Source organism: Amphiura filiformis, chromosome 6, assembly GCF_039555335.1.
Source record: "Amphiura filiformis chromosome 6, Afil_fr2py, whole genome shotgun sequence".
NCBI lineage: Eukaryota > Metazoa > Echinodermata > Ophiuroidea > Amphilepidida > Amphiuridae > Amphiura > Amphiura filiformis.
The window spans coordinates 34,650,675-34,673,252 of NC_092633.1; the positions used below are offsets into that span (position 1 = coordinate 34,650,675).

The 22,578-nt window shown below is 34.8% G+C and overlaps 1 protein-coding gene across 1 annotated transcript in view; it reads left to right on the forward strand.

The window, feature by feature from the left end:
- LOC140154483 (guanylate cyclase soluble subunit beta-2-like) overlaps window positions 1-22,578 on the forward strand; it is a 73,966-nt gene that overhangs the window by 44,927 nt on the left and 6,461 nt on the right. The window contains exons 4-10 of the mRNA XM_072177051.1: window positions 1,258-1,521; window positions 2,165-2,316; window positions 6,377-6,427; window positions 12,999-13,419; window positions 15,530-15,850; window positions 18,231-18,379; window positions 21,036-21,182. Of these exons, the coding sequence (XP_072033152.1) occupies window positions 1,258-1,521; window positions 2,165-2,316; window positions 6,377-6,427; window positions 12,999-13,419; window positions 15,530-15,850; window positions 18,231-18,379; window positions 21,036-21,182 (1,505 nt within the window). The remainder of the gene's footprint in view (window positions 1-1,257; window positions 1,522-2,164; window positions 2,317-6,376; window positions 6,428-12,998; window positions 13,420-15,529; window positions 15,851-18,230; window positions 18,380-21,035; window positions 21,183-22,578) is intronic.

The window sequence follows — 22,578 nt, forward strand, 5'->3', positions numbered from 1 at the left end:
CGGCTTACTCGAATGAGGTCCAGAACTTGATTGAATTCAGAAGGCGTCATCATTCTTGACAAGGAGGAACGCTGGTTTGAAAGAGGTGTGCACGAAGCCGTCTGGATCAGACACTGAAAAGTATTAATGGCCATCTTTCACGTGACCAATCGACCTAAATCATTCACTTGATGATGTCCGATGTTATCGGAAGAAATGTCGTGTTATCGAATACGGAAAATCCATTTAAGGTCGCGAAAGTCCTGCCGTCTGCTGAGCCCACCACAAAATTCAAAGCCTGAACTGTTCTTTATTTGTGTTAGTTTTAAATTGTAACAAAGCTTCTTCTTCCCCCATCTATACTTTATTCAGTGTGATCAACAAAGAATTGCCTAAAAAATACCAAGTCGTTTCAAAATTAAAACTGTATGTACATTTTTGAAATATGAAATGCTAGCAAGCAGTGAACCATCATACTTTATTCTGAAGGAAAAAAAATCTGCATTATCTTTACCCCTTCTTATATATTTTACATTAGCACTCTTGAATTTCAAAGTTGTTAAATCATTTTATGAATCTCAACTTCGGAAACATAACACACTTGACCTGATATATAATACTGCTTCGATGCATACACTAACTGTAACATTCGTGCATGCAACATTTGGTTTGTGTGATACTTTCCCCTATATAGTCAATATAGAACCTTTCAACCTATCCTAATATTGAAAAATAGTCCGCTTGATTTGGCGAAGTTACGAGAAATAAAACACCTCTGCAGATTCCGATAAAATAACGCTACAATTTGGTATAGAGGTTATCATATAAATAGAACTCTTCGTAGGTAAATTATTGATAAGGAATATACAGTTTCATCACCTTATGGTATCATCTTTTTTGTCTATCGTTTTAATCAGTACTATCATCGTTAATGTCAAACCCACTTACACCAAATACTCAATTTCATGATATTTCTTATCTTATCTACAAACTCGTTAATAAAGAGGATCCCTTCGAACATAAAAACAGAATTGATGTAAATTGCCATTGATAGCTAGGTGGTGAAGTATTTATGAAAATATCTGATTGCTTAGAGGCAGGTGTCAGGTGATCATATATTTGGAATATAGGCTAAGTCAGTAACAATATTTTCTTGCGTCATTGGCGACAATATATCGCAACAATTCACTCCAATTCAATTACGTCTGTCATGATTCATTCCTACCCTTACTATGTGGAAGTCTATAACTTTCTGTCATTTTATTTTGTATATTACAGGTATCGAAATTAGCGTAATATTGGAACTGTTTGGAGAGTTTTTCTTCACCTTCTGCCAAAAAGCTGGTTATGATGAGATGCTGCAGGCACTCGGTGGTAATCTGAAAAGTTTTCTAGAGAATCTTGATTCGTTACATTCTTATCTAAGTTTTTCCTACAAGTCAATGGAAGCTCCTTCGTTTAGATGTGAGAGACGAGAAACTGATCACGCACTTATTCTGCATTACTATTCACATCGGAAAGGTCTTCACCCGATTGTTGTTGGTACGTTTAATATATACTATAATGTACCTAATTGACAGAACTTAACAATGTCCTTTAGTGACCCATTGCCTTTCCATTAGCAATTATATATGCCTCTCCTTATTTGGAAGGCTTTGTTTACATATTATTGCCAGTATTACGGAGTTAATAGCAGGTCAAAAATGACCAGGTAATATTCGACATTTTTAGCTAATTATGTGTTTCTTTGTATATGCATATTTGCTACTCGGCAGAGATAATTGTCAATTAATCGCTATAAAATCGTCGAATATATGGTAATTTTCACGACTAACTAACTAACAACACAAAAAACTACACGCAAGAGTTAAAGGCCCATTCAATATTTTGCTCAGCCGGATGATCGTTAAAATCATCAAAATTCAGATTTGCATAGATGTGCTAACATAGCCTGCTAGTTGTTCAGCTGGAAGCTGTGTATTTAAGATAAAATAAGGCATTTACATGAATATGTAGTTTATATACTGACAAAAATCATGCACATGAGACGAAAATGAATGACCCATCTTATGAAGTCTTAGGATCTCCTTTGGGGATGAGGCTGTGGATCACGAAGTGCCCTTTTAAACGTTTGAATCTTGTGTATTATTAAGGCAAATATTTTGTTTATATGTGTATAATGTAGGGATTGTGCGGGCGGTAGCCAGAGAGCTGTACAACAGCGAAATCAAAATGGAAATACTAGCTGAGGAACATGAAGAGGAAAGAAACGGCAAAAAGGAGCATGTAACATTTGCAATATTTCAAAGAAAAATCACTCAACAGCTGAACAATCAGGTAACATAAATAATCATAACTCAGCATGATACACAATGTATTTAGTTATTTCCCTGTTGTTTTACATTCGTTAATCAAACAAATATTTTTTTTATATTTTGTTAATTATATTATATTGCACTGTATTTTGAGATCTTCAATTATCTCCCCGAAATCAACAAAATCATGGTCTTAGCTCAGTAATATTATTTATGTAAGTAAATCTATTTTTTTCAGCTGGCTGCAATTTTGTTTACGTTCGAGCAGTCAAAAGGAACACTACACAGAGTCTTTGATATTTGTGTCTGTATCACATTGTGTTTTTTATTAGAGCACACTTTCCTTCATACTTTTGTTTATACTTTTGACACATTGTATATCAGAATACATGGATTTCGTAATTAATTTCTGTAACCTTCTGGCTGTAAGTAATCTTTTCTTGTCCGCAACCACACACATGCTGACAGACATACATAAATTATTCATTGAGACATGTGTAAAACATAATACCAAAATGAGCACACAAATTGCAATTAATATCTTTACTAATATCTTTACTGAAAAGCGTCATTTTCATTAGTTTCCCACGTTTCATTCAACTTGGAACCTAGATTTCCATGTTTCATTCACCTTGGAATCGTATTATTATAAAACTCTTTTTTTTATAGGAATCCGTATCGATTCTAATTGATTGCTAAATTGCAATGGATATTTGCTGCTTACCATTTCATTTCATTTTATATGAGGACGGATGTAATAGCCATATAATCGTTGATACAGATTTAGATCATTTTAGATTCAGAATCTTACACATGCAGTTTTAGATATATGCATACACTATATAAAAGTGTTTCAACATTGCTGAAAAAAAGATGAATACTGCAAACTATAAGTTGAACATTAATCCAATATCTTGTCGATTTCATATGACGTACTGGATGGAAATGGTCTTTGAATGAAATAAGTAAGATTCGGCTAATAATTGGGATGGAAGATGTCACTTGTGGTGACATCATGCGCCTATTCCAGTGCTTACAATGGCGGGAAAACGGGAATCCGTTTGAATGTAGAGACGAAGACGCGTTTACAATGGTCTACAAATGGTTTAATTACTTTTGTGAGGTATCAGGAAAATGGTGGTGGGAAAATGATTCATGGATATGTGGAAGAAGTTACCAGCCTCGACAAAACCCCTTCAAGATCTAGGGAACCCAGAAGAAAGAAAGGTCACGTGGCTACCCAATACGGCACCGGATGACCTTGAATCGCACCAAAGACATTGTCTTGTGTGCTCATTACGTATTTAGATGCCAGTCCTCATTTCAAATATATAGTTTTGGTTTCTCTTTTGTTCAGAAACCAAAAATCAAGGGATTAAAAAGTAGAGCTGATCTGATCTGCAATCATAACACTATTATGCTGGGAGGACACAGTATAGGGTATATAACCAGAAGTATACAATAGCCTATTGTGCTAACATAATTATTATCATGATTGATATCGGAAATCTACCGCGGACGACAGTTGATGCTCTCTGTCGAAGGTAGGTGGCATATTACACTCACGAGTTCTAGGCCTAGAAATCATATACATGCGCGTATACTGAAGGATGGGGTGGGGTGGGGAATTTGTTTGTTTGTATGAAACATAAACGATGCATGGAGATGATTTGATTATGAATTAGTTTATTATCCCCGGGAAGCACAACCCATACCTCTTTAAGAGGGGGCTCCCCTCCCTATATAACCACCTCTTTCCTACATTACCCCTTTCCCCTCCTCCTCCACTACATTCGATATCTTCATCTCGAGCGCTCCTCACCCTTCTCTATCACTTCCAATGCTCTCTCTCATATGTTTCTCTCTCTCCCGGCCCATATCCCCTTGCCCTTCAACCCCCCCCCCACACACACACCCCCAATCTTCTCCCCTCTATCTTCTACTTTTTGCAGTAAAAATTGCTTCAGTAAAAGTCATTAGGTTATTAGAGGTCATATAATGGCCTTCCATCGATTCTGGTACATGGGATTAAGGACATGAATCGATTTTGTTTATAGCACCTATACAATTACAGTAGTGGCCCTTTTGTAATGTCGAATGCAAATATTTCGATGGTCTATATATTTTCACAGTGAAATCAGCTTAGGCTATTTCGTAGTCTCAAGCCAATGCTTTCAAACTAAATCAATGCTTTCAAATGTAGACTGTTTTGTTCGACTTCTCTGCTCGTGAATATTGCACTGCGAAATTTAAACATTTCTTTTGTATACTTAGATCAGGTAACTCGAAAATCCTGTAATTTTATTCGTCACACCACTTATAAGAAACTGAAACCAAAACCGAAACTACCTGTCACAAATGTTTAGTTTTAAACAAAAGGTAGAAACAAAGAGATCGATATCTTGTGATTCAAGTGGTTAGGCAGGACAATAGGAAACCACGTGACCAAAACCAAAACCAAAACTAAAACTATATATTTGAAATGAGGCAGTGTATCCTTTATGGAGTTACACGTGACCATAGTATTGCAATTGGAATTACCGAATACCCCAATTCTTGCAAGACGTCGGCCATCTTTGACTGTTATTTTCATCCAATCATCACTTCCGTACAACTTTTATCTGCAACCATTTTCCTGATACCTTCTGGGGTAAAGTTTATTCGTCTCTGCATTCAAATGGATCTCCATTATTTGCCATTGTATGCACTGTAATAGGCGCATGATATCAAGTGACACCTTCCATCCCATGTGTTAGCATAATCTTACTTATTTCATGCAAATAACATTTTCACCCAGTACGACATGTGAAATCGAAAGGATATTGGATCAGTGGTCATGTTACAGTTTGCCGAATTCTTCTTTTTCGGCAATGTTGCCATACTATTGTGTTGTGTGTGTACCAAGTTAAATATTACATCGTTTATGTATGATTGCACCAAAACAGTGAATGCAAATGGCCTGCATTTCAAGGCCGCGTATTAACATTTTATCGCGTTAATTTGAGTGTGTCAAAGCAATTAAATGCAATCATGAAATGCAATCATGCAGTTGGCCTGCATTTAAAGGCCGTGTATCAGCATTTTATCGCGTTAATTTGAACAAACTGTGCCAAAGCAAGTTAGTAGTCGTAGTAATGCCATTCGTCAGTTCGCAAAAACAGCAAAAAAACAACAACAACAACAACAAAAAACAGCAAAAAAAACAACAAAAAACAGCCAAGCAAAACTTTTCATAAAAACAGACATAAATGTTGACGGAATTGTGTTTGCTGGTATAACATTGTTGGTTTAAGATGTTGTGGAAAACGTTTCATGCGAACCTTTGTCTCATGGTTCTTTAAATTCGCAAATTTGCTCCTATAATCTGAATTGGTTTCCAGTAATCATTTATACCTTGCGTAATTATTAAATATGGGCTCCCAAAACGTTTTTGGTGTATTTTGAAAATCGATGGTCCATTTCTATTAAGACTTCTTCGAAAATGGTCCAATGATATTAGATGCATTTATTTGTTTTACGGACTCTTTTTGGTATGGTTAGCATGATTGCACGCCTTTTCTATTTTATTAATTATTGTATATTGTATTAAAATCGTCCAATAATTTTATAAAAGCTATTTATTTTTATTGACTCTTTATCATGGTATGGTAAGCATGATTGCATGCCTGTTCTCTTTTAATATGCATTAATAAAATAAATTGTATATTATATACTACTTATATAAACAAAATATTGTTGTTCATATGGCCTTTTTAGTATTGTATCATGTCTCGCCGGCCCCGAGTCACATCAGGAATCTGTTGACGCTCGACGACCTTTAACATTTTTTGATGACAAAATAAAACATTAGGCCCCCTAACATACGGTTGGCATATCATTTTATAGTATCTTTATAATAAATTGTTTGTAAAACCGCGTTAATAAATTCATAAAAACATTACTAAATTTGCATGCTATACTTTATAATTTGTTACTCCTGTTACTCTATCTTTTCCTTTGCATTCTTCGTTTTCTTCGTGACCCAACATCTTTTAACCCTTGACCTTGTAACCATGATTATGTAACCTCATGTGGTAACATAGCAACATGAAAATAACAACCAATCAACAGACGAATGGGAAACTTACAAATGGGTAAGTTACCTCATCGCATGTGCATGTTGGAACCTCTTTTGATTTTCAAATTGATTACAATATTTATTTTGTGTACCTTATTGCCGTACTTACGCTTGTTTGTGTACTCATTTTATGAGCCCAATTACGTAAAATATCTAAGTATATTGTTCATTTAGAGAACGAGAATACAACAATGAATATTACCACATTGTCAAAAACAATAAGAGAAGTATTGAATACCTTACCCAATGCTGGTTAAAGTACAGATTTCATATTTATTAAGTTATGGCCATTCCACATACGTAAAATATTCAAGTATATTTTGTTTACGAGAAGACAACAATCCTGACAATGAATATAACCACACTAAGAGAAGTATTAAATACCTTACCCAATGCTGGTTAAAGTACAGATATCATATTTATTAAGCTACGGCCATTCCACATACACGGTCAATACAAATTTTTCCAACCACATGGCCCTGCAACCTCGGATAATACGTGTCTAGCATAGCATTCAGAAATCCTAGGTTTAACAATCTCTAAATTCTAAACACTAACTGCTCTTTCAAACTCTTCCGGCACGTCTTTACTTAACCTATGAAGACGAATCAGTCAATAGAAGTTACTGTTTTGTCTGTTATCAGTCAATAGAACTGTTTTGTCTGTTTTTTTGTCTTTAAGTAAAGATGTGACGGAAGTAAGAGTTTGAAAGAGCAATCACTGGGTTGAATTTTAATTAAATAAGGATGGTTGAACCCAGGACCTCAGTAATGCTAGACACGTATTGTCAAGTCTGAGGTTGTAGGGACATGTGGTGAGAAGTATTTTTCTTGTCCGTGTATGCGGAACGGGTATAGCTTACTTAAAATATCTGTACTTTAATTGGCATTGGGCAAGGTGTGACTAAGTGACTTCCATTAATGTTGTTGACAATGTGGATGTATCTGATCTTCTTTGGATTTGATGGCGGTAATATTTTAAACATAATGTAGACTTAATTGTAGTTTGAATATGTCAGAACACGTCAAATAACCCTTTTCAACCGAAGGAGTGTACTGTTTGTTTCAATCATTTGGTTTATATCTTACATTTAATGTTAATATTAAAGTAAACTACCAAAATACTTTGGCTAATCGTGGGTCACCTTCTACGCTCAATTGCGGTTACGAAGCGAGTATATCTGGATTTTCTGTGACCTTTAAATGTTTTTAAGCGACATGGAATTAATAATTTGATTGTTAAGCTCAATGTTGGTAAATATATCAATTGATTTTTGCTCGGGTTTCACAACCGTGGATAACCCGCGAAAGCCTCGCCCGAAGCTTTTTTGCTGCGGGACGGATTGGGAATAGTCAGTGGTTAACACCCTATTCTTTTGTACTTATTAAAATACATGTACAAGTATGGCTCACTGTACACGGGACCAACGGCTTAACGTCCCCTGCGAAGGACGAAGTACTTTCATGATTCATTTACCAAATTCTAAATGAACCATGGGGGAGATGTTGCAAATTATTAATTTCAGATTTTCACCAACCCAAGTCAATATCCCGGTAAATCTAAATCGCCGGGAATGATATCGGGGACCTCATGCACCAAGTATCCTAATTCATAACCATCAGGCCACGATCTACCTGGTATTGTTTAAGTTTTTTTAAACAATGATTCAGATTTGACTGTATACTGATTAAACAATTTTAATAATCACAAATTAAATGCCTTACATTTCTCTCGTTTGTTCTTTCCTTTTGTCTTTTGCTCTCAATCAAGGAGGCTAACGTAAGTACTAATTGTTCTTATTCTCATAACAAATTTGCTTCTTAGCTGACATTTTGAATGCAATGCTTTAAGAGCGCAACGTTTGCTTTAAACATTTTAAATGTTTATACAACATATCATATATGCTGAGTAAATTGCCTTAAGCCACAGGTAGTCTTTTACCATATTAGCAGGTCAACTGGTCTCTGCAAAGACAATTATAGTTCTAAACAAGCTACTGCCGGTCATCGGTATTTTCTATGCATTTTATCTTATATAACGACGTTTAAATGGTAACAAAACACTATAAAATAAAGTGAAAAAAGTGAAACTTACGTAAATACAAATATTAATCGCGTTTCCATCGAACACAATGGGATCTTTTAAGTGAGTAAGACGCCATAATGTCTGCAAGCTCAGCATTAAGTTGAAACCTCATTATTGACACATTTAATGCGTATATTTTTAAAGAGCTTTGTATTATTATATTTTTGGCACACAAAGAACTCTTTTCAACAGCTCAAAAAGGTAGTTACTTTGATGCCTACGTATTATTTAGTTCATATACGAGTTTACTTTAACACACACACATGGATAGAGGCTGTGCAATAATTATGCCCTGCAAGGTGAATTTTTATATTGGGGTGGGGTGGGGAGCCCAAGGATGGTGGTAGTGGTGGTGAGGGTTGGGGGGTTGGAGGGCAAACCATTTTCGGCAAGCAATATTTGGCACACATCAATTACATGGTACACCTTTTAATTAAAACGCTCTAAAATGATTAGGAAAACAGTACGGAAACGTTTAAATATGCAAAATTGTGATCCCAAAAAGCTGGCATGTGTAGGGGGGGAAGGATTTTGGGAGGCCGGGGGGAAAGGCAGGGCATTTATGGCATGCCGCTTGGAAATTTTACCTCGCCCAGGGCTCATAATAATTGCACAGCCTCTAACACAACGTTTATGAAAACATTCATGATTTGTTAATATAAAAATCTTCTATTACAGAACTTAGAAGCTGTATAGAAATTTCAAATTTTGATTGATTAAAGTACTTAACAAATAATTGGTTCTTTAAATGGACTGAAATTATTTCTCTAGGGTAAGTACTTTTATATCAGTTGTGACAAGTTTTGCGTCTAAATGGCATGCTGAAATCCATCAAACATCCATTAAACGTCATTAGTGCAAAAATTCACTTTGCCTATTGATCATGTTGGTGAGGTTATTGCTCTAGATGCATAAAATATAGAATCAAGGTTTTATAATACAAAAATGATAGTTAATTAATTTTGCTGATCCGCTTAATACGACTGTTTTTACAAGACGTGTGATGATTAATGTTTTTTTTCATATTCTTGATCAATTAATGACGAATAATGCACGACACAATATGTAATTACTAGGCACGAATACAACGCACACTTATGCTATAGCCTAAGTATTACCATTATATACTACCTCTACTGAAATCATAGTACATATAATTCAATTTATACATTGTGGAGGTTGTTTTAGCTCTTCGTTTTTTAAGTTGATTCTCTTACATATCGTAGTGTCGCCAAGAAAATCGGGTATTTGATTGCTAAATTGTATCAAAAGTAATATGTACTAGCACTAAATTCTTTGACCACAATTCTCTGGACGTTCAGCAACATACTATAGAGTACATATACCATCTTTTTACATGAGAATGGTGATTTTGTTCTTGTAGAACTTACGCCCTTTCTGATCGTAACGATTTATTAAGGAAGCTGATTTGTCGTGGGTTGTCAGACAAAATCATTTTTTTTATTTAGTTTCCACATTGTACCTATCATTTTTCAACTGCGTGTCTACCAATGGAACTAAATAATATTGTTGCCCATGGTTATTGGCATACAAGCAAAAAGATAATTGTTGTTTAAATCAAGCGGCACGCATAAGGACGTTCTAACTCGGTTTGGGATAATACTGTCACGTATTCGTGTTTCTAATTGTGTGTAATCTCCATGGTCAGCTAGGTTGTGTGAACCTGTGTAACATCTAAAATTGAATCTATTGCAAGGCTACAGCAAGTCATGAGGGATTGTTTTGATGCAAATAGGCTTGCCGCTGTTGTAGTCTCGGATAACTCGAAACAGCTACAATTTATGTACATTATTTAACAGCAAATATATTACATTTGGTTATACATTAGCCAGCGAACGTGTGGTCTTGATGCCCTTGACTCATGAATTGTAAAATTGAAAACAGTATTTCAACATGGAAAGTAAATTATGTGATGCGATCAAGGAAAATCAGTCGGAACTCGGAAATGTTGATTTTGAGATATAGCCAAACATAATTCCTTTTGATTCCTCCTTTTTTGCAAAGTCTTTAATTGCTTATATCTTTGGAACTGGTAGTTCAATTTCAATGGGGTTTTCTGCAAAATGCAGCTTTGTAAATGTTTGTTACTATCATATAAGAAACTGAAAATTTAATATTTCCGAGTTCCGACTGATTTTGCTTGATCGCATCACATTCTGAAGAACACGAAATACGACACCTGTACACACACTACACACACACCTGGTTGAAAAATCTGTAAGCCAACACAGATTTTTTTCAACATATGACGGATTTTGCCTCTCTTTGCACGAGGAGAAAATATAAGCAGCTCATTTTATGGAACAACCAATCAATTTCAATGAAGTTATGTTTCAAGCTTTTATGGCACAGCACAATAAATTGACGATAACCTAATTAACGGTAATATGAATAGCCAGAGCCATTAGTAGGATAATAGGCCGCGACTATAGATTGTTTTACTAAAGGTGTGCATTGTCTGTTGCAATCGTTGGAGTTAAATGATACATCCATACGCTATAGTGTTTTTAAGTAAAGTACCCAAATCCCAAATACGCGTGGCTAATTGTGGGGCCACCTTCTGCGATCAAGAAAATATGCACAGGAAAAGGCTAACAACAAAGCGAGCGTATGTGGATTTTCTGTTGTGTCCTTTAAATGTTGTAAGTGATATGGCTTTCAAATATGATTATTAAAGCCACAGCTAGAAACAGATGTGGAAATGAGAGTATAAACTGACCAGTAGACACCAGTTGTAGTTACAATTTATGTACATTATTCTATCATTGTTAACAGAAAATATGTTACATTTTTTATACATTAGCCAGTGAACGTGTGTTCTTGATGCCCTTGACTCATGAATTGCAAAACTGAAAACAGTATTTCAACATCGAAAGTAAAATATGAAGAACATGAAATACGACACCTGTACACACACTAGGAAACACTTTTCTGTGAAAAATCTGTGACTGGTTGAAAAATCCGTGTGAAAAATCTGTGTTGGATCACAGATTTTTCACGGATTTTTCAACATATCACGGATTTTGTCTGTCTTTGCACGAGGAGAAAACATAAGCAGCTCATTTTATGGAACAACCAATCAATTTCAATGAAGTTACGTATCAAGCTTTTATGGCACAGCACAATAAATTGACGATAACCCAATTACCGTAAATGGGTATCTGAATAGCCAGATCCATTAGTAGGAGAATAGACCGCGACTATAGATTGTTTTACTAAAGGTGTGTATTGTCTGTTGCAATCGTTGGAGTTTTATCATACATCAGTACGATATAGTGTTTTTAAGTAAAGTACCCAAATACTCGTGGCTAATTGTGGGGCCACCTTCTACGATCAAGAAGATTATATGTATAGAAAAAGGCTAACAACAAAGCGAGGGTATCTGGATTTTCGTGTCCTTTAAATGTTTAAAGTGATATGTCTTTCAAATATTATTATTTTAAAGCCACAGCTAGAAAAAGGTGTGGAAATGAGACCATAAACTGACTAGTAGACCAGCAGTTGTAGCCCTATGCTAATTCATGGGATGGTCCATGGGGAAATTAAGTTAGCCATATAATTATTTGCAAGACTATACATGCCTACTCATGCATGTTACCCTCTGGCCATAATTATATGGTCTTGCCTGCTGTTTGAGCTTTCCCTTTTATTAAGCTCAAGGTGTTATTATATTTCACATTTATGTTTTCATTTATCATGTTTCAATCAAGATTTATGATACGGGTGTGATGCAGCAGATCCTTTGTTACTTAAATTGCAAAATATTCAATGGTATACACAATGGCAAAACAAGGAATTATATAATATAAAGTTTGTCCAGAAAGTAGCAAAATTGTGATGTGATGAAGCAAAATTAGTCAGAAGTTGGAAATATTGATTTTGAGATATAATCAAACAAAAGAAATAATTTCTTCTCTTTTCTATTGTTTTGGGAACCCTTCAACTTTTATATAGCTTTGCAAATGCTTTATACATCAAAGTAGAAAAATGAAAATTGAATATGCCCGACTTCAGACTGATTTTGTTTGATCACAACGCAATTATTTTTGCAATGTTTTTAAAACATACCGTTTGCACTATATACACGATCTGGTTTTATTTGGATTATTTTCGTTGTAGAGTGATTAGATTACAGTGGGTAGAGATATTATTATTCAAGACACTTTATATGACGGTTTCGGCCGATGTAACATGATCATAAGTCTTACCAGTCAGTATGCATTTTTAGATCAAATAATGTGTAGGCAAAAGTTAAAGACGCATGCAAAAAGAGTTTTACAACTAACTTTGTTTTTGTTTAAAGATAAAAATATGGAAATGGAAAGAAAAGAAGCAACACACACACACACACCCCCACACACAAAGAAAGAAACAATTTTATACTTTATTCGACCAAATACGACTTAATACGTTTTTTGTGTTACTTTTTCACAATTCACAATTTAATTTATCTGTAAATATTTTTCTTTTTTATGTTACAGGAAATGACGTCTATACTAAAGACTATTGTCGATCAACCAACATTAACACCTTCAAAAGGGGGTTGCCCTGTGCCTCATTCACGCCCATCATCAGCAAAAATTGTTAGAACGTTTGCACCTGTATACCCAGAGAAGATGTGGATAACTCAGCAAATGTTCTGCCAATATTTTCCTTTTCATCTTATCTTCGATACCGATCTTCGAATACTTCAAGCAGGTGTGCATATTCAAAGGGTGTTACCAAGTCTAGGGAGTTACGAGAAGAATTCAATACTGGACTTCTTTGAGTTACTACATCCGCAAGTTGACTGGCATATAAAGAGCATCAGAAAGTTCATTAACATGCAATTCGTGCTTCAGACTAAGAGAGATGTGATTACAAGCGACTGGGAAAAGGACCAACCTATGCTGCAGTTGAGGGGTAGGTTAGATAGGTACATCGTGAGGTGAAAATTAAGATGACTGCTTATTTAGTTACCGAATTAGAGCTGTTTGTCTTTAATGCCTGCATAAACTTGAAAGTGAAAAACTGTATGGGTTGAACGCCTTTGAAATACGAAAGAGAGAAGGAGAGAAGTGTTTAAAGGAGATTCAAGTTACATTTATAATGTTGAACAGATTTCAGGTACAATTCCAAGTACAAATATTTAAAAATTATTTGAAAAAGAAACAGGAAGGTATTTTTCATTTACATCAAAACAAATCACGGATATTCATAAATATTTAAAAAAAATTGCTTAAAATGTATTTTTAAATTAAAACGAATTATGCGTAATATATGTTAATCATAATTCTCATAATTATATTAAATATTTGATATTATGGAGTTTATGATTTTAATATTATAAGGCACATTAGTCTCGCATGGGAAAGCTCATGAATATAAAACAATAATAATACTACTACTAATTACTACTACTACTACTACTAGGCATGTCCACTAAAAATTGAAGTACTTTTAAATTGATTCAGACCTAACTTATTGGATGGGAATTGATGAAAGAAACATTTTGGCGTTTAAATAATCTTAATCGGACGTTTCATTCCAGAAATATGGCCTTTCGAGTGTCACGGTTTTATATAGGGCTGCTAGAACATGTTAAAAAGTTAAAGTCCAAAAAGGAATACTAACAGAAAGTGCAACTTTAAGGTACTTTTTCTTAATGTATTTATTAACTATCTTATCTGGAACATTATATTTGCTTATAACAACATGAAAATAAGATCATCCTGAAAATTTAATCGATTTTGTTGACATACAACAAAAACTATAAGACCTCAAAACCCATGGTTTGTTTGTTGAAACCTCAAGCATGATCATAGATGGCCGCCATGGAAAATATCTCCATAGAGGAGATGAACAATAAGTGCATTATTTCAAATGAAAAGCGGTAGTCTTAAACATTGTTCAATCTTTTAAGGTCAGCACATTTTATCTTCAAAAATTATTATATTTCATCATGGCATAAGTTTGGTAACATTAATCACTACCAATTTTGAGAAATTTGCTCCAACTCAAAGGTTATCTTTACTACATTGAGCAATACACTGTGTGCATGGAAGCCATGATGGTCCCCGGTTTTATACTCCCTATGAAATGGACATGGTAGTGAGAAGTGCACGGGGAAGTGCATGATTTGAGATGGGCCGCAGTAGGCTTAAACATTCTTAAATTTCTTAACATCCTACACATTTTGTCTTCATAAATAGTTAAATTTTATGAGTATGTAAGTTTGCTTGTCTGATTCACTCCAAATTCGGAGATAATTGCGTTTGAACACCTGATGCACGGAATGGTGTCACTTCAACCTGTTGTAGTTCTCATCTCATTAAATTTTTCATTAAAAAAGTTGATCTCTTCATGCAGGAAGGTCCTCTCTATTTACTGACCAAACAGGAAAAAGTTTGGTGAATGTTTTCTGGTGGAATCAGGAATTTCTTGAAACACCCTGATATAGGCCTACATTTGGATCAAAACAAGTATGTACGCCATTTAACATGCCTGGGATTTCTTGTATCGATCAGTTTCTCCATAGACAATACGTGTGTGAGTGCACGCACACAGTAAATGAAAAATCGTTCTAGTGGAAACTGTATTGAGAGTGGGCATCCCTACTACTACTACTACTACTACTACTACTACTACTACTACTACTACTACTACTACTACTACTACTACTACTAATATAATAATAATAATAATAATAATAATAATAATACTAATAATAATAACAACAACAACAACAACAACAACAACAACAACAACAACAACAACAACAACAACAACAACCAATAATAATAATAATAATAATAATAATAATAATAATAATAACACTAATAATAATAATAATAATAAATAATAACAATAATAATAATAACAATAATAATAATAATAATAATAATAAAAATAATAATAATAATAATAATATCTATCATCTCTGGCAGAAATGACTGCTGCAAGAAGCAAAATTTTTGTTAGTACTTTGAAGGATATTAATTTGCGTCTTGTTTTTGCTGTCACTTTTCTATAGGTCAAATGGTGTGGATAGAGCAACACGATGTTATGGCCTATATCTGTTCCCCACGTGTTGCCAGTCTTGAAGAACTAGAACAGAGAAATCTTCATTTATCGGACATTCCATTTCATGACGTCACACGTGATCTCATCTTATTTAATCATCAGCGATTGGCTGAGATAGAACTGGGTAAACAATTAGAACAAAAGAAAGAGGAACTAAGGGGAGCATTGCAAGAATTGGAAAACGAAAAGATGAAGACGGATATGTTATTACATTCCATGTTACCAAGACAGGTGGCAGATCAACTCAGGGAAGGAAAACGTGTCGAAGCAGGTGAGCGCAAGATTAGGCAATGATTTCGGTCACTTGTTTTTCTTTTAATCACAAAAGCACAGCGAGCTCTTTTAAATACGCACCGACGTTAACTCTTTCAAGCTTGGAAGGTGCCATTTAATACGCTTTTTGATCATTTGTGATATAGTTTTACCAAACGCATTAACAACGTTTTTAAACACTATTTCAATCAAATATTTTTCTTTCAGCATGAAGCATTTCTGTGAATGAATATGCTTCCAATTTCATTCAAGCACAGGCTGCTCTTTTAAATACGCACCGACGTAGAAAATTTCAAGGTTGAATAGTGTCATTTATTACGCTTATTGATCATTTAAATAAATTTACCAAAAGCATTATCATTTACTACGGGAAGATCATTTAATGCAAGAACACAAACGATGCTTTAAATTAAAAATAATTTTCAATTTCACATAGCCTGCAAAGTGCTTCACAGATCATATTTATATAATCCCAAACACGGTGACCGTATTATAAGATATTCGGAAATCTGTCGACTGTACTCTTATTATTTTTACGCTGGGTTGCATTAAAACCATTTGATACAGGCTCAGTTGTTTATACCTTGTCAATTTCATGTCTAAAGGCCCAGGGTATTAGCCCCAACATTGAAAGAGGTATTTAGTTATGCTTTTAAAATGTATATCTACGTATGCGATTTTTGCCTCTTACTTTACGAGTGTGAACATTTTTAGTAAGATATATGTATAATAATTATGAACAACCTAGAGAGCAAAGTATGACAATTTTGCTATTGTTATTTACTATCAAAACAACCCTACATTATTCCCCACAGGTATTTGTTGCACTTGAAGACCTGAGCGCAAAAAGGCCGTAAGTCCACTTGGCCCATCAACATGTATACAATAAAGTTTGGTAATGTTATATATGTTCAGGGGCCAAATCAAATCTTTCACAACCTTTCATGATGTTTTCACCCTGGAACATGTATTAAACATTATTAAACCCTAAGAAACTATGCGTAACTTTAGTGTACACACGTTGAGGGGCCAAGTGGACTTACGGTCTTCTTGCGCTCAGGTCTTCACTTTCAGAATATTTACTAATGTAGCTAACCTTTACAACAGTACAATGAATAAGCCAGACACTGCGTGTTATTTGTCAAAAGAGACAAATCTTAATTCTTTATGCCCGAGCATACGGAACTCTGTGCAAATCCAATAGGGCATACGATCTCAAAGACTGGTGTTTCCTTACGGTTTTCTTCTCATGCTTTGCCGAGATTTTTGAAAAAAAAAGTTATTTTCTCAATATATTTTAAAGCGACTTCAGAATATTTAAAAAAATTTGTTGGTCTTCAACGAATCTCTAGTTTGATGACGATGAAGTGCAATACATTCGCCGTAGCACAATGTGAGCACTCCCTTGCAATTTTGGGAAATTGATTTTCGGCTTAAAGTTCTACGAATATTCTACGAACATTCTATGAATTTCACCGAATTTTCTCATAAATATAAAGGAATAACTATTTCAACCTAACTAAGAAGTAAAAAGTTAGAAGCTCTTGGGATAATTTTACAAGAGTGAAATGAAAATCATGGATTTTACTATAAAAACCAATGGTGGGCTTCACCAACTCCCCTCTATGGTCATTTTTAATGGCCGGTTCTACCCCAGGTAAGGTAAGGTGCTGGATAAAAATGAGCGCAAAGGATGGACCTGCGATTAGCTTAGGTCGTTTGGGCGCAAATACGCGCGTTCAGAATATTTCACGAAATTTGAGTTTTTGCACCTGTTAAATGAGTTGAATCTTAATTATGAAAGACAATTACGATAGACAGTTCAAACGTCACTTTAAAATACACGAAGTAAGATTTTTTTCTCTCATTGCTGATAATAAATGACATGTATTGGTAGAATGTCAAATGCCGACTCGTCAACAGACGAATTGCTTTTCGGTATTCTGCCAAAACCATAACGATGTGATTGACAAGATACTTAGTTTCTACGATGTTATAAAATACTTAGTAGATACAATATCCTTACAATATTATACGTCGCTGTATGTTGCAATATATAAACCGTCTGTATATGGGGGGGGGTGGGGTGTGGGGAGGTTTGGGGGAGGTGTGTCTGTGTGGGGTGTTGGGTGGAAATGTGTAACTCTAACGGTGTATTGAACTTGTGTCTGTGTCGAACTTACGGGTGAATAACCGGGGTGCTTATAAGATGATGATACCGACAATACTAACGCAAGTAAAAATGTGAAATATCTGTTTTGAGTGCATTCTGGTTTTCATTTGCGTAAGCTCCAACTTGGGTTAGTGATGTCAACTACCGCCACAAGAAAGTTTGTTTCTAATGCAAATATGATATATCATTTATTTGCATTTGACAGGTGAATTCGAAATAGTGACAATTCTCTTCAGTGACATTGTTTCCTTTACAAATATATGTGCCGAATGTCGTCCGATAGATATAGTCAATATGCTCAACTCATTGTACACACGATTTGACATGCTGACATCTGTTCATGACGTTTATAAGGTATGAATGATATCGACAATTTGACAAATCTTAAAACTCATATTTTTTGAAAAAAAAGCACACAGAAGTATTGCATGTTTATCACGTAGTAATGTAAGAAAATAATGGTAGCGATATAATACACTTCGCAAAAAAAGTTTCTTTATGGTTAGGACATTTACCCACTATTAAAATCTAGCGACTAATTTTGTACGTTTGCTAAATAATCGCATGTGGGGGATTGTCTTGCGCATTTTGACACCTCAATCACTACCCTACGACACTCCTGAGAAAAGATATGAATGTTAGTAACACGAGGTCGAAAAATAAAAATTGCAAAGGGACTATTCAAGTTTTCAACATAAAAGAATACAAAAAACAACAAACATGCAGATAACATTTTTTGTTTATTTGCTGAGCACATTTCAGGCATCATACTGCCGCTTCTAACTTCACTTGAGATTAATTAATCTCTTTCTTTTCCAGTCTTTCAGTACGTTTTGTGTCCAGTCTGTGGTGTTGTGTTGTCTTGCATCAGGTAAAATCCCTCACCAATGGCTGCTGCATATGGGACTACAACAGGTTGCAGGACTTATCCAACATGCATCAAGGAAAATGCTTTAATTCAAATTGAAAAGGCGGGAATAATGAAACCGTCTTGGATCAGTGAATCAGCTCTAAAAGCATTGAATAGGCTTCTTTGCAATTTTCATTTGTCGACCTCTTGGTACTTGGTACATCCATATCCTTTCTCAGGAGTGTCGTAGGGTAGTGATTGAGGTGTCAAAATGCGCAGGGCAATCCCCCGCATGCGATTATTTAGCAAACGTACAAGATTATAATAGAGGATACATTTCCTAACCATAAAGAAACTTTTTTTGCGTAGTTTATATAAGGCATGGAAAGTTGAACGAAATAAGATTGGAGTTCCTGAAATAGCATTTACCTCCACGGAGCAGTATTTCGTTGCCAATTTTAAACTGTCCGTTGTTTTTTTTGTATAAAGTGTATTTGCCCTTTATGAGAATAAAAGCGGAAATCCAAGAACTTTTATACACGAGGAGATTTGTGTCTTAGCATAAATTCCACACACATATTTCACTATTTCCCTTCAATTAATATATAATATATATCTTTATAATGCTAAAAAATTGTGTTGCTCTATCTAAGGATTGTTTTTAAACAGATTATATTGCTTCCCACTTCATTTTCTTTCAAAGTTGAAAATTAAAATCGAGTTGAGGTTCGTATTGCAGTATATATTTCACATTGAACGGGGATATAACATCGCAGTTTAATTGCTATCTATGTATAAACTTACTCTTGACGGTTTAGATTTGCTTGGCAAAGGGCATCTCTGGCTATTGATCCTCTCCTGTTGAACGTATTTCGACAGTAAAGTGTGACAAGCATGTCATCAGAGTCCAGGCACAAGAAGTCAGTGTTAAGGGGTCGGTCACCCACCGTTTCAAAGTATTTGTGGGGCCCGAGAGCAATTGCATTCTGAATACTAGGAATGTCATTCTTATATCAAATAATTTAGATTTTTTTTTAAATCGCGATCGATATAATGCAAATTTCACGGCAAATTATATATATTAAAAGTTAATATTTTCTACATTTTTGATATTTAACAGTCCTCGAAGTAATCTTTATAAATCTAATGATATGTACTTAAAGTGTATGTAGCTGGGATGAAAAGCCGTATCATATGAAAACTTTGAAACTTTGACCTATGTATTGAAGATATAATTTTTCCCCAAAACACCTAAAAATTTCAGATCTTTTGGGGAAAAAATTCAAGGTCAAAATGTTCATATGATGGACGGCTTTTCATCCCAGCTACAAACACTTTTAGCACTTTTTAGATTTGTAAAACTATTTCGAGGACTATTAAATATAAAAAAAAAGTTTTAATAATTTGTCATAAAATTTGTATCATATGGCGAATTTCAAAAAAAAAATCTAAATTATTTGATATCAGAAAGTTATTCCGCGTATTCAGAATGCAATTTGGTGTGTCTGATGTGCTCTCAGGTCCCACAAAAATACTGTGCAAACGTCGCTATCCGAGCCTTAAGTGATCGGTCAAAAATAGCTAGCTGAAACAGATCATAGAGAACAAAAATTAAATTAGACTGAAATGATACAAACAATAGACGCGGAAATACTAATGACAGGCACACTTATATAATCCATTAGATTTTAAGATGATCAAAATGGGGACCACATGTCAGTGGCGAAATATTGAGAAATCTCACTGCTGCTTTATTGTCACATATAGTATGACAAATAAAAGGTTATCGCTTAGGTGCTGTTTTTTTGGAAAACTAAACAACGGATTCTGTAATTTACCCCAATAAGCTTTTAAAACTCGCGCCAAATCAGATGTGGCGCCAATAAGACTACAGAACTATCCCGGGGAATTATATTGAAGTGATAATAATATTCAAGTGTATCAATAGAGTCAAGTTGCTAACCATTGTTTATGATCATTGCTGTCGCCGCATTTACTGCGCACAAAAAGTTTCCGAACACTTAAAATAAAAGCCATTTCTTACAGACACTTAAACTACATTACAAAATAAAGTGTCTTTTGTTTTAAGTGTCCGGAAATTTTTGTGCATAGTATAATAAATGCTAATAATAATTGTTCATTTCCCATTACATTTATTAGGTAGAAACAATAGGTGATGCATACATGGTTGTCGGTGGCCTTCCTGTTCCTGCAAGTACACATGCTGCACGAATATCAAACATGGCTCTTGGTATGATGGTTCTATGCAGAGAAGTCATCTCACCAGTATCCAGAGAACCGATTGGGGTACGTAATATTTCGCCCAACATGAAAAGACACTTAAACTAAAGACTGGTCTTAACCCTGGAATTATGGAAATGTTTTGGCCTCTTAACTGCTAAACTGTTGGTCTAAAGTATACATATTTAGAATGGCGCAGACTTGACGAAACCATCTGGGAGGTCATATTTGGGCATTTGTGTTGATTGAAATTCACAAAAGTAAAAAAAGCCGTCCTAGATGTTTATGACTAGTTTTTAAAACTTAATAATATTTTTTACTTCAGATTATTTTTGCACAAGCACTGCGGGGCAACCTTGAACACTGTTATTTTTGAGCGCTTTTTGTTACGGCCGACACCTCCACAGGCCACAACTTTCCACATACCCCGTTGAGGCATTTTACTTACCAAATTAATAATTATTTTATATTCTATGGTATCAAAATATCTTCAAAACGTAAAATAAACTTATTGGATTTATTTCATAAAAACAGAGGCGCTATCTTTTAAGATGTCTTAAACTGGCATATATGATTAAGATCATTTGTAAACTGAACTATACGGTTTAGTGGTTTAGTTGGGGGTACCAGGTTGCAACAATACATTCAAACCTCAAAGGCGGCTTGTATTTCAAGAAACTCCGGCTGTTCCATACAAAACAGATTTGGATTTGTGGATACACCATGACATGACTTGCAAAAATTACTCATAATAGATGTAGATCGAAAGATGGTTATTAGTTTATAATCATATCAAAAACTGGAAATAAAACTCACAATGACCTTGTGTTCGGAAATACCGTACCGCTTCAGGCATCCGACTGATGGTGACATTATCTAAAATTATTTATTAATTTGTAATTAAATCAAAAACTGGAACTACCTTGCGTCCGGAAACACCATTCCGAATAGCCAAAATTATAGGAGCGACTGGAGCAGTTAAGAAATGTACAGTGGAACTTCACTTTCAACTGTTACATGCATCCGGACCCGGTCTCGTATGACCAACCACTCTTAAAATAACCGGAATTTAAATGGTCTTACACGTCGACCATTACGTCACTATCAGTCACATATGTGATGCGATCAAGCAAAATCAGCGGGAACTCGGAAATATTGATTATGAGATATAGCCAAACAAAGTAAATATTTCCTTTTGTTTCCTGTTGTTTTGGAAACTCTTCAATTGCTTATATCTTTGTAACTGGGTGTTCAATTTCAATAGGGTTAGCAAAATGCAGCTTTGTAAATGAATTCTACTTTCCTATAAGAAACTGAAAATTTACTTTTTCCGAGTTCCGACTGATTTTGCTTGATCGCAAGAAGTCGGATGTTTCCGGACGCACTGTTAGTTATTGCAAATGTTATTTCCAGTGTTTGGTTAACTACTGGATAAATAATCGACACTAGTATTGTAAAGATG